Source organism: Lagenorhynchus albirostris, chromosome 19 (genome assembly GCF_949774975.1).
Source record: "Lagenorhynchus albirostris chromosome 19, mLagAlb1.1, whole genome shotgun sequence".
Classification (NCBI taxonomy): Eukaryota; Metazoa; Chordata; class Mammalia; order Artiodactyla; family Delphinidae; genus Lagenorhynchus; species Lagenorhynchus albirostris.
The window spans coordinates 11,482,332-11,497,646 of NC_083113.1; the positions used below are offsets into that span (position 1 = coordinate 11,482,332).

At 60.2% G+C, this 15,315-nt stretch overlaps 1 protein-coding gene across 2 annotated transcripts; it reads right to left on the minus strand.

Annotated features, from left to right (window-relative positions):
- Window positions 1-205: 205 nt before the first annotated feature.
- BCAM (basal cell adhesion molecule (Lutheran blood group)) lies at window positions 206-11,291 on the minus strand. Of its 2 annotated transcripts, none has more exons than XM_060131027.1 (15): window positions 11,015-11,291; window positions 8,340-8,461; window positions 7,548-7,776; window positions 7,380-7,450; window positions 7,054-7,150; window positions 6,780-6,962; window positions 6,125-6,261; window positions 5,702-5,858; window positions 3,609-3,724; window positions 3,366-3,507; window positions 3,067-3,203; window positions 2,741-2,885; window positions 2,508-2,652; window positions 1,467-1,584; window positions 206-1,374 (listed from the first exon to the last, which is right to left on the minus strand). In XM_060131027.1, exons 1-15 carry the CDS (start codon window positions 11,040-11,042, stop codon window positions 1,369-1,371), a joined length of 1,833 nt encoding a protein of 610 aa, XP_059987010.1. In that variant the 5' UTR covers window positions 11,043-11,291; the 3' UTR covers window positions 206-1,368. The 2 variants fall into 2 exon arrangements, with proteins under 2 accessions (XP_059987010.1, XP_059987008.1); XM_060131025.1 differs by lacking the exon at window positions 11,015-11,291 and adding an exon at window positions 10,552-10,688.
- Window positions 11,292-15,315: the final 4,024 nt, after the last annotated feature.

Sequence of the window (15,315 nt, forward strand, 5' to 3'; positions counted from 1 at the left end):
GCTCACGGGTTTAGTTGCTCTGCGGCATGTGGGATCGTCACTGACCAGGGCTCGAACCCGTGTCCCCTGCATTGGCAGGCGGATTCTTAACCACTGCGCCACCAGGGAAGTCCCACATTGTTTTTGTTGGCATAACGCTATTGCACACTTACTAGACTACAGTATAATGCAAACATAACTTACATGCACTGGAAAACCGAAAAACTCATGTGACACGCTTTATTGTGATATTTGCTTTATTGCCGTGGTCTGGAACTGCACTGGAAATAGGTCCAAGGTATGCCTGTACTAGTCTGTCTTTGCCTCTCTCCCCAAATCTCTGTCTGACTCAATGGCTCTCTCTCTTCTCTGAGCCACCCCAGGCCATCCCTCTACCTCCCCTTAAGCCTCTCTATCCTCCTTTCAAATCCCTCTTCCTCTGCCTCAGTAAGTCTCTCTAGCTGGCCTTGCCGTTTCTACCCTCTCTTCTCTCTGCCCCAGGCCCCTTCACTGGGGTTCCTCCAAGTCACCCCTCCTCCCCCAGGGAGTCCTCAACTGCTAGCACCAGGCCACCCTCAGAGTAGACAGCTAAATCCCTAATTCCACCCACTCTACGGCTCAGAGAGCTTTTCCTCTGGAAACTTCAATTCCCCTGGGTCTCTGGCAAGAGAGACTGGGAACTTTTACTTAAGGGGGCGGCACCCCACCCCGCAAATAGGCACTGGTCCTCAGGGGCCAGGCTCACCTCCCTCTGGACCCCCAGCACCTCTCTCCTCCACCCTCAACCAGCTGAGTCACCTCTTTCTCTCTCTCTTATTTCTTTCTCTGTGACATCAGATTCTCCCGAGGTGCAGCAAGGGGGCAGGAGGGCCAGGGGGGAGGGGAACATCACCTGCGCCTCTTTCCCCTTTCATCCCCCGGAGGAGGCTCTGGCCACAGGATGGTGTCCACGTGACAGACAGCATTTATTCCAGACTCCAGTGTCCACAGATGAGGGGGCGAGGGCAGGGGTGGGGGGTGAGGTGGGGATCCAGTGTCAGACTCTGCAGCAGGACGTCAGGTGGGGGGACCAGCAGTGGAGACAGGAGGTAAAAATAGCCCCGGCCAGCCGACCCTCGAGTCTCGTCCCAGGCCAGGCCTTGGGCTTGGGTCCAGGAGCTATTCTGGGGCCTGGGAGAGTCATACTCCCTGGAGGAAGGTCTCCTCCCTCCCAGCAGCGGTAGGGCTGCTGTGGTCCCTGCCCAGCCTACAGAGGAAGGAAGGGAGGGCCCGAGAGGGATGAGGGTAGGCCGGGAAGGCGGGGGCAGGCGGAGGCGTGGGCAGGGCTGGTTTTCTGGTGCCCGCAACTCCAGGTCGGGTTCAGTGACTGCCTCTGGGAGGTCCTCGGGCTCAGCACTGGGGAGAAGATGGAGGGGTCAGCCTGGGCTCATAGAGGCTGTGCCACCCCCGGCACTCCCCTCTCACCCCCAGCCCAGGCCCTCACCCACCTCATCTCCAAAGCCCCTGCTCCCATGCCTGGCTCCTCCAGAGGCACCCCCCACGAGAAGGCCCGTCTGCTCCGGCCGCTCTGACCCTGAGTGGCTCAGCTCAGGTTCCCCAGGTGGCCTAGTGGGAGGAGGCAGCATGTTGGAGGTGGTCACGGCCAGGGAAAGAGCTGGGCATGGCGTGTGCTGGATGGGGATGGACTTGGGGATGGGTGGGAACGGTTGGGTTGGGGTAGGAGGTGGTAGTGGCACCGGGGTTGGGTATAGGCTGAGGCCACGGTCGAAGATGCTGTTGGAGTTGGAGCTGGTGATGTCGCTGGGGGCGGTTGGGAGGATGGGTGTGGGGATGGCTGTGGACTGGAGCCGAGGGCGGCCGTGTGGCTGCGCTTGGAGATGAGGTCAGATGGGGATGGGTTTGGAGCTAGGAATGGGAACGGGATGGGGTTTGCAGGGGGGCCTTGGGGATGGGCATGTGGCTGAAGCTGCCTTTGGTGCTGGGTACGGGCAGGAGTTGAGGATGCGGCTGGGGGAGGGGCTGGGGATGGACAGGAAGCTGGAGTGTGGGGTGAGGTTAGGGGCATGGCCAGGATTGGGGTTGGAGATGGGGATGTTTATGTGTCAGGGCTGAGGATGGAGACATGGAGGTTAGACGGGGACGGGTTTGGTGACGGTTATGGGCTGGGTTTGGGGTTGGAGTCGCGGCAGAGGAGGCTGGGGTACAGATGGGGTTAAACTGGGGTTGGGGTGGGTTTGGGCATAGTTATGGGTTGGAGTTGGGATCAGAGGTGGGGATGAGGCAGGGGATGGGACTGGGGTTAAGGTGGGCTGGGGGGGGTCGGGAGGTGCTTATGGGTTGGGTGGGGCTGTAGCTGGGGATGAGGATGGGGGAGGGCATGGTCATGCATCAGCTCTGAGGTCGGAGATGGGACGGCACCTTACTGGCGACGGAGCTGGAGTTGGGGATGTGGTTGGTTTGGGGTAGAGGTTGGGGGTGAGGTCAGAGTTGGGTTCGAGAGGTCAATTTCAAGGTGGCACGCCACTCACGGAGATCCCTTCTCCCCCCGCCGGCAGCAGCCGGGTTGCCCCTTGCGTCTCATGCAGTAGAAGGCGGCCACGATGAAGAGCAGTAGGCCCACGCTGACGGCCACGGCCATGACCGCAACTCCAGCCTGGGAGGTCTGGGGGGCCACTGCGGGGCAGGACGGAGGGGGAGGCGGTCAGCCAGCAGCGCTGTCTGCCCCGCACCCGGCTCCTGTCCCCCCACTGCGGTCACTCACCAGTGCCGAAGTGGAAGACGTGCCGGTCGCTCCCGTAGGGGTTGGAGGCCTCACAGGAGACGCCATCTCGGCTCAAGGCACTGGTCACCTTCAGGGTCAGGGAGCTGCTCACCCAGCCCTGGCCTCCGGGGGCTGGCTCTGCTAGCTGTGGAGGCTCGTGTCAGGCCTGGGCCCACGGGGCCAAGGGCTCGGGTGAGGGCACAGGTGAAGAGGAAGTGGTCGGCGGAGGGGCGAGGGGTGGGTGACACACAGTGCTTGGACCGTTGAGGGGGCAGGGACTTGGGGAGGGTGCCAGAGGGTTCGGGATGCAGAGGAGGGTCCCTTACGCTGCCGCCCAACTGGCTCCAGCTGAGTTTGGGCTCTGGGTAGCCGCGTGCGTAGCAGGTCAGCCTGACTTCACTTCCTTCCCTCCAGCCGCCCTCTGCCTTGGGCTGAGTCTCCTCTGCCCTTAACTCCGGTGGGCCTGCGGGTGGTGGGGTGGGAAGGAGGTGAGCGGGAGGCACCCCGGGGAAGGGGACAGAGGGAGAGAGAACGAGGAGAGAGAGAAGGACCAGCTGTGGACCCTGTCTTGCTTGGTCCTGGCCCCCCACTCTCCCACACTACCCCTGCTCTCCCGCCCCCAAACCTTGGACCAGCAACTCGAAGCTTCGGGTGCGACTAAGGACGGGGACCGTGGGCATGGAGGCCTCACACGTGTAGGTGCCGGCGGAATCGAAGGTGACGGAGCGGAGGGAGAGCGTGGGGCTGTCCCCCAGGGGTACCGAGTCCTGGGTGGGGAGAGAAAGAGAAGGTCAGGCCGGCCGTGAGAGAAGGGAGGGGTCGATGGGAGCGGGGGGTCTTGTGCTGGGGGGATGTCTTTCCCTCTCACCTTGGTCCAGCGTAGGGCTGGGGTGGGCAGACCTCGCACGGAGCAGTTCACGGCTGTGCTGTTGCCCAGGGGTAAGGAAAGCTCCTCCCCAGTGCTGAGCTCCAGGGGGTCCAGGTCTGGAGGGGGGAGTACAGACTGTCACCTTCCCCGGACCCTCACCCACTCGGCTAGGGACTCTCCAGGGCTGTTGGGGGTGCAGACGTGAACGAACAATCGTCAGCAGAGAACGCCAAGTTCTCCCCAGCGCCATGAACTCTCCACTCTCCCAGCTGGGCCCTGGAGCCCAGATCTAGGAATCTAACTCCAAAATACATGCCCACCTCGACCACTTGCCCCCAGAGCTGATGTCTGGGCCCAAGGTTAATGGATAACCTTGGAGGTGGGAGGCGCTCCTTCTTTGACTTACCACCCACACCCTGGCCTTCTCCTCTGTACTACCCATCCTTTTAGCAAATATTTCTCTGCTCTGCGCCGCGCCCCCCGCAAATGGATCTTCCCCCTTCTTTCCATCTCTGACCCCAGGGTCCAACTGCCTTCATGGCTGCAGTCACCTCCTCACTGGTCTCCCTACTGGGCAAGACTCTTATCCTCTCTGGTCCAACCTCTGCTGAGCAGCCAGGGGGATCTTTTCACAACACACACTGGTCAGCCCTTGCCTCTGCTTAAAATCCTGCGGTGGTTCCCCAGTACCGTGGGCATCAAGGCCACATTCCTTGATGAAGCCAAAAGACTCTGCCTCGTCGACCCTGCCCACTGCTTCAACCTCATCTCCCACCCTCCCCCCTTATCCCAGGAGCTCCAGCTACCCTATTCTCTCCCTGTTGTTCTACAGTATATGCCAAGTTGGGTCCTGCCTCAGGGCCTTTGCATGTGCTGTTTCCTTGGCTTGGAATGCTCTTTTTCTGGCTCTTTGTATTTCTGATTCCATTCTTTGGTTTCCTACTCAAATTCCCCCTTCTCAGAGAGGCCTCTCTGACCCTCTGTTGTGGACACTCAGGCTTCCTCTTCGGCACTGAAGGATTTGTTCCCCCAGCTGTTGAGAAGGGTGTCAGCTGTCAGCCCTCAGCTGTCAGCCGGCTCTGGAAACTGCCTGAGCCTCAGAGAGCCCCTCGTTCAAGGTCATGTCCCCTCCTCCCCCAGGCAGCCCACATCCAATAATGGGTTGACGTGGGCGGTATAAAGGCCCGGCCCCCACGCCCCAACTGGGGATATCCCAGCCTCCAAGTGCCCTGCGGGACCGACCGAGGTCTTCCTTAGACTGAAGCCCAACTTCCCCCCCTGCCCAATCCTGCTTCCTTCCCCTCCCCACCCCCCAATAGGTGTGGATCCCAAGGCGCTCCCCGTAAGTTTCCTGCCTGTAGTCAGAATCTGTTTCCTAGGGACGCAGCCTTCAACACCCCCAATCTAAAATAATCCCCTCTCGCCGGGCAATTCCTTATCCCATCCCTCTGTGTTAGTCTCTGTAGATGCAGGATTGCTACTCAAAGTATCTTGTTCAGTGTTTACCATCTGTCTCCCCTACCGGACCTGGAGCTCTGTGGTGGCAGGGACTGGGCTGTCTTGTTCACAGAGCTGTCCCTAACATCTGGCACTGGGTCTAGCCCCAGGAAGGGAGGTGGGAGGAGCGTGGAGGAGGGACAGAGCCTTCACACGGGGCTTGGGTGCAGGTGGACAGAGAAGGCTTCTTAGAAGACTGGGACCCATGAGATTGATCCGGAATGGATGGTAGAGAGGATGGGGAGTTATCGTAGGAAAGAGGAGAGGAGCTTGTGGTGTGACGGGGTGAATGCCTTGGCCGGAAGAAGGGTCCGCCGAAGGTGAGGCCAGCCAGGTGGGCCTCGAAGGCCATGGTGAGGCATGTGGATTTTCTCCCAAGAGCACTGGGGAGCCATGGCAGGTTCCAAGCAGGGGAAGGTTAGGTGTTTATGCTTTGGAAAGGGCTCTCTGGCTGCCTTGTGTGGGAGACTGGAGGGGCCTGGGGCATCTGGGCCAGGGCAGGGACCACAGAAAGGGTTGGAGGCGGGCCGCGGAGGGGTGAGGGTGAGGAGGCGTCTGGTGCCAGGCACCCCCTCCCGCCCTCCCGGGGCTCTCACAGGCCACGTGTAGCTCCAGGGTTTTGGAGAGCTCTGCGTCCTCGGCAGCGTCGTAGTCTTCCACCCTGCAGCCGTAGGTCCCGCTCTGGCTCCGCTGCACCCCTTCCAGGGTCAAGTTCCCCTCGAGATTTGTTTTTAGCACATCCTCCTGCTTGTCCTGGGGGACAAGGAATGAGGAACCTGGTTCAGGAGATACCTTAGGCTGGCAGGGTCATGCTAGGTCAGGGGTCATCCAAGTCAGGCATCACGGTGAGTCAGGACTCTCTCAAACCAGAGGTCAGAGGTCCTGATAGCTCCTGGGTCACCGGACAGGTGCCCTGCTAAGCCAGGCACCACCCACGTGAAAGGTCAGAAGTTGGTGCAGGTGAGTATGTTGCAGAGGTCAGAGGTTGGCGGTTCCAAGGGAATGATGGGGTGAGTTACCTGAAGACGGAAAAACGTGTACTCCGGGTTGGGGCTGCCATCCCCCCGGCAGAACAGCTGGACAGAGTCACCCTCGCGAACCCAGCCTGCAGTAGTGGACGGGCTGCCCAACCAGAACTGCACGTGCTCTGTGGGATCTAAGGGAAAGGGCAGACTCATGAAAAGGGTCAAGTGTAAAAGGTAGGGCTGGATTAAGGGAGAGAGGTCAGTGAAAGGTTAGAGGTTCTATCTTTCTTTCTTTTTTTGAGGTTCTGTCTTTCAAGGCTCAGGTTCGCACTTATTCTGAGATCAGGGACCCGAGGTCAGAGGTTCAGAGGTTGAGATAGGCTGAGAGAACAGGTCAAGGGTCAGAGGTCGGTGTGAGTGACAGGTCAATGTGAGATTCAGGGGACCCAATGTGGTGTGAAAGGATGGGGCACAACGTTTAGTCATGAAACTCCGTGGGGTTCAGGGTGCTATGGGGGGCGTCAGAAGTCAGGGTGGGGCTCGTGCTACCATTTGAGCTCAGAGGTCAAAGGCCAGAAGCCAGTACGAACTGAGCTAAGGGAGTGGAAGGTCAGAGGGGAGTGGCGGTTCATGGGTCTGCCTGGAGGGTCAGGCCACAGTGAGGTGTAGAGTCCAAGGTCAGGGCGGTCAGAGGCCAGCACGGACTCACAGTGCAGGGTGAGGTGGAAGGAAGGGCTGTCCAGGCGGCCGTGCCGGCCCGTGGGCAGGCGGTAGTGCACGGAGCAGTGGAAGCTGGCGTCCCGGTCGGCCTTGTGGAGCCGCAGGTAGAGGGTGCTGGTGAGAGACAGCAGGCCCGAGGCCTCCCGGACTGTGCGGCTGGTCATATAGCCCTCTGGGAGAGAGGGAAGGACGAGGGGGTCAGCCGGCCCGGCCCCGTTCCGCCGCAGCCCCCAGGGAGTCTAGCTGGGCTCCCGCGCGCTCACCGGAGTTCACCTCCATGGGCACCTCCAGGCGCTGCCCGTTCCGGTACCACGTGATCTGCGGGGCCGGGTTCCCATTGCGACTGTTGCAGGTGGCTATCTGGGGCAGACACAGGCCTGCAATGGGCTCGGAGCCAGGACCCTGAAGTCTGGGTCCCCCTCCCTTAGGGTTTCTCCCCAGCCAGATGCAGGAGTCCAGCTCCCAGCACCCTATTCCTCAGACTAGGAAGCCCAAGCCTCCAGCCCCTCCTGCCCTTAGGATGCAGGAGACCAGGTCCCCAGCCCCCTCCGCCCCCAGAACCCTAGAATCAAGGTGTGGCCCGAGGTACCTCCTGGGCGAAATCCTCCATCACAGACAGTGTCCCTCTGTTGGGGGAGACCTCGGTGGCCTCTGGTTTCGCTACGGGAGAGATGTTACGTGAGGAGCCCCTTCCCGGGGTTCTCACCGGCCTGCCCCTTCCCAGGGCAGCTAGTGGGGGCGGGGCCCAGACACTCACCGAACACATTGAGCCTCGCGGTGGCCTCGGCGGTGCCCGCGGCCCCCGCCCTCACCAAGCACACGTAGTCCCGCTCGTCGCCCACCTGGGCCTCGGCCAGCACCAGACGGCCCCGGGAGTCCAGCTGATAGGGTGGGCTGCGGCCCCGGGAGTCGTGCACCTTGTCCTGGAGCTCAGTGCCGTGCAGCTCGGCTGAGGCCAGGCGGTGGCGGACCCCAGCGCGGTCGGCCTGTGGGCGGAGGAGCGCCTCAGCTGGGGGCTGCCCGGTCAGCCCGGCCCTCCCGCCTCGATGTCCCTCTCTTTCTGCTGCTCCGTGGATCTCTCTACCTCACGTTCTCTCTCTCTCTCTCTGGTCCCTCTGTCCCTCTCTCCACCCCTCCCACCCCTGCTCCCTGTCTGTTGTCACATTTTCCTCTCTCTGGCTCCCTCTTTCTCCATCTCTCTCTGTTCCCACCTGTCTCCCTCTCCCCTCTCTTTCCTTTTTCTCTTTGGTCCCACCCCCCAGGCTCTTGCTTTCTGGGTGTCTGCCTCTACATGTCCTCTCTCAAGAGCCAGCGCTCTGAGGGGTACGTCCTCATTCTAGCCTCGGCTGTGCCTGGACACCAGGGGACCCTGGAGAGGGCCTCCCCCTTGCTGCGCCTCCATTTCCCCACCTGCAAAATGGAAAGGCAGCTGGGTGGAGCGTCTAGGGGCCTTTGGGCTCTGATGAGGGAATGAACTCTGCAGCCCCACTGCGCCCCGACTCTCAGGCTCCCCTCTGGCATCCCCTGGCCCCCAGCCAGCAGCACTCACCAGGAACCATTCCAGCAAGAAATGGTCATGGGCCCCCAAAGGGGTGCAGTCCAGAGTGACAGGCTCCCCCCTCATCACCTCCACCAGAGGGGGCACAGACAGGCGCACCTCAGCCTTGGCACCTGCGGGAGGGCGACTGAGCTCTCTCCCACCACCACCAGTAGGTAGTCTTCCAGACACAGCCCCTCCTCCCCCAGGACCCAGGAGTCCAGGCCCCCAGCACCTCCGCCCTCAGACCCAGGAGTCCAGGCCCCCAACCCTTCCTCCCTCAGCCCCAGCCCCTCCTCCCCCAGACCCAGGATCCAGACCCCCGGCCCCTCCCCCCTCAGACCCAAGATCCAGGCCCCCAACCCCTCCCCCCTCAGACCCAAGATCCAGGCCCCCGGCCCCTCCTCCCCCAGACCCAGGATCCAGACCCCCAGCCCCTCCTCCCTCAGACTCAGGATCCAGGCCCCTGGCCCCTCCTCCCCCAGGACCCAGGAGTCCAGGCCCCCGGCCCCTCCTCCCCCAGATCCAGGAGTCCAGGCCCCCGGCCCCTCCTTCCCCAGGACCCAGGAGTCCAGGCCCCTGGCCCCTCCCCCAGGACCCAGCTCCTCTCTCCCTTCATCTGTCATCTCTGAGCCTCTGAGCTTCAGATTCCATCAGCATTTCTCTCCATCTCGCCCTTCACCTGCAGAACTAAGCGCTCCTCCCCTGGGCCATGCAGGGCCCCGGTGGCCTCCATTCAATCCTCTTGGGCTCAAATCATGTCTGTCCTTGCTTTTCTCACTAGATCAAACGCCCCTCAAGCGCAGGGCTGGGTGGGCTCATTCCTTTGCCTCCAGCACTTTGCATAGGGCCTGGCACAGTGCTGTGGGATAACCGTCTCTCTCTCATCTTAGTCGCCACCTCTGCATGTGTGTCACTCCCCCTGGGTCTCCATCTCTCAGTTTCCCGGTCTCTGCGTCTCTCTCAGTCTCCATGTGGCCCGGCCCTGTCCCTGGCCCTTTCCCTCAGGAGTGGGAGGCTGGGGCTGGGGCTGGGCCGGAGCTGAGGCAGGGTGGGTGTGTGGGCGCGGTGAGGGGGACAGGGCTGGGCAGGTTTCAGGAATGTGGGAGGGACAGGCTGGCTCAGACCTGCCCGAGCCCCCTGCCCGCTCCTCGGCCCCTCTGACTCTTTGAGAGAGCAGTGTGTCACCTCAGAACAGTATAAGGTTGAGGGCCCGGATCCTGAGTCCCAAGGGAGAAGGGAGCTGAGGGCCGGCACTCCTGTCCCAGGATCCTGGCAGAGAGAGCTGCTTGCATCGGGAAAGCAGGCTCTTTCACTCTCTGGGCTGGCATCCTGGCCTGAGCTCTCAATTCTTAGAACCTCCGGTCCCTTCCCCGCCCAGCCTGGCCCAGCTCTGCCCCTGGGGACCCACTATTTGCCATGCTTGTGCCAGGGGCCTGGATTCCCAGGCACCCACCTGTGGCTCAGGCCTGCCCCCTGGGAGGGAGGTGGGACCACGCTGGTACCCTAGGCTGGGTCTGAGCGGCAGACAGCAAGGGCGGACGAAGAGATCTCTTTCTACCCCAGTTCTCTCATCTCTCTGTCCCTCTGCTGCCAGTGCCTCAGGGCCTCCTCCCCTCCTCCCACCACCATGCAGGTGTGTGGATTTTATTATCTGGGGCCTCCGGGAAGGGGGCACTGTCACTTGGAAACACTTGGTTCCGCTGTCAGGGCTGGTGCCCCAGCCCTTTCCCATGGAGGTGGAGGCGGGGCAGGCGGGTCCTTTTGAGTCTGGGCTCTGAAGCTACATGGGGGAGAACCCTCAAATGCACGTAACTTGTTGGTTTCTAGACACAGCGTCCCTGACCCTCTCAAAACTTGACAACTTTTGAGCGGGTAGATCTGTTTTGGTCTCTTCTGTGCCGGGGTAAGCTCCAGCCACTGAAAGCCTGGACCTCTGGGGGCAGATCCCAGGGTCTGAGTAGGGGAGGGAGAGGAGAGCCCGCGCTCTTGGGTCCCGCGACTTCTCAGGTCGCCTCTAATCCACTGCAGTGGATCCCCAGCCCCTCTGCCTGGCTGTCCCCATGTCTCTCACTGGGAGGGGCACCCCATGCTCCCATATCCCTCCTCCCTGGGGTCCCCAGGTTAGGCTTCCCGGGTTGGTAAAAGCCCCTCCCCTCTTCCCTTCCCGGGGTCCCCCAGGGGCCGCCCCTGAGTCGCGCCCTGCTCTCAGCCCGAGCCATACCTCGGTGCGCCCCCAGCAGAAGCGCGAGCACCAGCAGCCGCGGGCCCCTGCGCGCCCCGGCCCGGGCGTCCGGGGGCTCCATGTTCAAGGTGGCGGGTGGCGGCGGCGGGCGCGGCGGCAGAGGAGGAAACAACTGAGCCCGGGCTGGGGCTCGGCGGCCGCAGGCTGGAGAGAGGAGGCCCCGCCCCAGGTAGCCCCGCCCCGCCCCGCCCGGCCCCCCTCGTCCCTCCCAAACCCGGGCGCGGGGCCAGGACCTCCCACTGCCCGGAGACGACCTCCCAGCGCTCAGCCGGGAGCGGGGCTCCCTCCGCCCCCAGCCCGCGGGGTGTCAGGCTCAGGCTGCCCAGCGCCCGCGGCGGGTGCCCTGACCGACCAGTCCAGCCGGTGTCCCGAGCGGGGACCTCAATGGACAACCGCGGACCCTCTCTCTCCCCCTCAATCTGACCGGGGGACTCGTTCTCACCATGGCCGGTGGCCTGGGCTCGTCTCATCGTTTTAAAACAGCTGGTCCCGGTCCAACGAGTGGCCTGCACTGGCCTCCCCAGTCCAACCAGCAATCCCCAGCCTGACCAGAGGCCTAGAACGGCTTCTCCCAGTATGCCCCGTGAAGCCTCCCCAGTGGCCAGTGCGCCAGGCTGCTTTCCTGTCTGACCAGTGGCCTGGAACCCACCAGTTCAATCTCTTGTAACGAATGGTCTTCAAATCCCAGGTCTGCCCAGGCCTCTGTGATAGATACTGGGGCCGTGGGGTGCACTTTCCTCCGCTCTCCTCCGTAGGGCCCTCCCTCTCTTCCCCCCATGCAGGGAATCCCAGGAATGCCACCCCCCCTTCCTCTCTCTTCCCTTCACTCCCTCCCAACTTTGGGGGGAGGGGAAGAGAATCCGGCTGGCAGTAGCAGGTGAGTGGGGGAGGGGAGGAGGCCAGGGCACCTGAGGGAAGGGATGAGCCCCTGCCATGGGTCAGAAGGAAGGGTCACAGGTCAGACTTGGGATCACAGATCAGACTGTGCACAGCTCCTCACAAACCAGGCCTGACTGGGACAAAATCCCTAGATGCTGGCTGGGGGATGGGGGTGAGATTTCACTGGTTACCTGGGAGAAGCTAGCCCTCAACACTGGTCAGAATAGGGGGCAGCTGGTCATGCTGGGAGAGGTTCCCCGGGCCTCTGATCAGCTGGGGGTGGGGTGGTCACCGGTCAGACACCAGGGAAGTCTTAGATTACAGGTCAGCCTCTGAGTTATTGGTTAGGCTGGTCAAGGCTACTTTGTCCATACAGGAGAGCAATTGTTATATTGGGAGAGGTGACCTTTTAGTATTAGCCGCACCATCCCCTCCTCCAGGAAGCCCTCTCTGCTCCCCTAGGCTGAGTCAGGCGCCTCCTCTGGGTTCCCCCACCCCAGCCCTGCACATTCTGGGTCATCTCTGTCTGGGGACAAGTCTGTCTCCCCCACTGGACCGGGAGCCGGTTAGGGGAGGGCCAGGGCTGTTTCGGTCACTGTTGTGTCCCCAACACTGCCCTGCAAAGGCCAGACTCGGAGCAGGCACTCAGGGAAGGCTTGCAAGGCTCAAACGCAGAAGCACACAGGCTCACGTGCAAACCCCACCCGCACTAGATCATCGCAGGACGCACGTGGAAACTCGCGTAGACAAAAGCGCTCCCCGGGACAAGCTTATGCACAGTGACCCCAGGCACCCACTCCCCTGTTGCTCTGGTCCTGGCTCATGTACCTACTGCTTGGGATGCTAGGCGCCCTCTCATCAGCACCCTGCCTTCCACCTTCCTCAAGAGTCCCAGCAGCTGAGATTCTACGGAGTGTGGATGAAGGAGGGAAGTCATAAATACCAGCACGGTTCCTCACAGACTTGCAGAAACTAGTACTGAAATATCATCTGCCTTTGTCCCCTACAATTTATTTCCACAAAACAGCCGGAGGGATCCCATTAAAATGCGAGTGAGCTGCTGTCGCTCTTCTGCTCAGCACCCTTCCACGGCTCCTGTCACTCCCCTCTCTTCCCCCTCGCTAGCTCTGTTCCTGCCACAGTGGTCTCTTTGCTTCCATGCTGTTCTTCCAACGCCAGGCGTGTTCCAGCCTCAGGGCCTTTGCACTTGCTCTTTCCGCTCCTGGGACATTCTTTCCTGCCATAGCTCCCTCCCTGACTTGCTTCAAATCTCTACTCTATCACCTTATCACAAAGCTTCCCTTGACCATCCTATCTCATTTAGCAACTCCTGCTATCCCAGCCCTTTATCTCACTACATTTTTCCTTTGTAGCACTTATCACCACCACATATTTATTTTTTGTTGTCTTGCACAGAAGCTCCAAGAGAACAGGAACTTTTTTTGGTTCACCACTATATCTCCAGTGCCTAGAACAGTGCTCGGCATGAGAAGAAGCTGAGAAAGTATTTGTGGAATCAATGAATTTTCCAATTCCATCCATGCTGTCCCATGTGTAGATACTTACACATTTTAATTTGGAGGGGCAATGTCTATTCCCCAATGATTCCAGACTTGCACTGGAAAATGTAACTACTGAAAGTTTGTGTCGATAAAAATATACATATCTTGTTCCCAGGAAGGTTCTAGGTCCCAGAAAGTTTCCGGGTTTGTTAAAGCATCAAAAATATGAAATGAGGGAATTCTCTGGTGGTCCAGTGGTTAGGACTCCGAGGTTTCACTGCTGAGGGCCCAGGTTCAATCCTTGGTTGGGGAACTAAGATCCCACAAGCCATGCAGCGTTGTCAGAAAAAAGAAAGAAAGAAAGAAAGAAAGGATAGTGATGATTCGCGGGTTCGAGCCCCGGTCCAGGAAGATCCCACATGCCGCAGAGCAACTAAGCCCGTGCGCCACAACTACCGAGCCTGTGCTCTAGAGCCCGGGAGCCACAACTACTGAAGCCCGCGAGCCTAGAGCCCGTGCTCCACAACAAAGAGAAGCCACCACAGTGAGAAGCCCATGCACTGCAACGAAGAGTAGACCCCGCTCACCGCAACTAGAGAAAGCCCGCGTGCAGAACGAAGAGCCAACTCAGCCAAAAATTTAAAAAAATTTAAAAAAAAGAGAACTTTTGGGGGAAGAGAATGTAAGTATAGAGCAAAGGATACATACTGATGTTGAGGGTTCAAAGGGGTGGATGGTCATGGGCTTTTTGGAGGGAGGGATGACTAGCATGTGCATCCCCTTCCCACATTGAGAAGAATCCCTGCCATCCGAAAGCCTGTTACCCTCTGTTGAAACCAGTAAGGACAAATGTTTCTTTCCTCCGTTTGCCTCCGTTGTAGCTCAGGTGACCTAAGTTTGGTGAATCCCGCTATACTCTGGAATCATGTGCTAGCAATGCCAAATAAACAAAGCCTGGCTAATCTATTACTGCTGTGGCAGCTGGGGCAGACTCTACTTTCCAAAGATGGCTGTGACAATAGCTCTCATCCCACACGCTCTTTTATTTTTTAAATTAATTAATTATTTTTAGTTTTGGCCGTGTTGGGTCTTTGTTGCTGCGCGCGGGCTTTTCTCTAGCTGCGGGGAGCGGGCTTCTCACTGCTGTGGCTTCTCTTTGTCGCGGAGCACGGGCTCTAGGCGCGCGGGCTTCAGTAGCTGTGGCTCGCGGGCTCTAGAGCTCAGGCTCAGTAGTTGTGGTGCACGGGCTTAGTTGCTCCGCGGCATGTGGGATCTTCCCGGACCAGGGCTCGAACCCGTGTCCCCTGCATTGGCAGGCGGATTCCCAACCGCTGCGCCACCAGGGACGCCCCCCCACACTTGTGTCCAACCTGATCTTGACACTCTTTCCACTGAGAGATGGGGGTCTGCGTCCCCTCCTCTTAAATCTGTGCAGTTTTGTGACCCGTATGTAACCACTAGAATGCGGCACGAAGCGACGCTCCGTGACTCCCAAGGTTGGGTAGAAAAAGCCACGTGGCGTCTGCCTGCTTCACTGGAATACTTTCTGTGAAGGCTTCAGCCACCGTATAAGCAGTCGGACTACCCTGAGGCAGCCATGCTGTGGGGAAGTGCAAACTAGCGAGCGTGGAGAGGTCTGAGACTGCTGAGGGATGCCTGTCCAGCCCCCAGCTGCCCCGCTGCCAGCGCCACTTGATCGCACCCTGAGCCAGACCCCCCCCCAAATCCTGAGCCCTTCCCCCAGTCCTGGCCCATTGCAACCATGATTACTGTTGTTCACCAATAAGTTTCAGTGTGATGTGTTCCACGTAACAGCTAGCAGACACAGCCTGTTTCTGGGGCAGCAGAGGCAGAGAGATGACCAGGGTCCAGTGGTCACTGGGGCACCAGTGTATCCTCATCAGACGGGTTCTGTGGTGTGATCGTGGCTGGGCTCTGGGTGGAGGCCAGCTGTTCGTCGTGTTCTTGATCACTTTCCAATCCTGGCTCTCTAATCACTCCTGGGAATCTGAGCGATCCCGAGTCCTCTCAATCAATTCCCTCTCTGCCCCAGAGGTTTCTGTTGCTTGGAACTAAATCCATGACGCATGCGTCCATGCTCTGTTTACACTGAAATACCTTTTTCTCATCTTTTCAGACTCAGCTTAGACGTTCCCTCCTCCTGGAAGCCCTCCCTGACCTCCCAGGCTGGGTCAGCTGTCTGCTCCAGGCTCCTGCAGCCCCCTGGGCTGCCCTCGTCCCAGCTTTGCCCACTCTGTGTCACCACGGTCTGGGACAGTTCTGTCTCCCCCACCAGACTGCGAGCCCCAGGAGGGCAGTGATTACTGCCACATGCCCAGCATTGCCCGGCCTGGGACTGGGC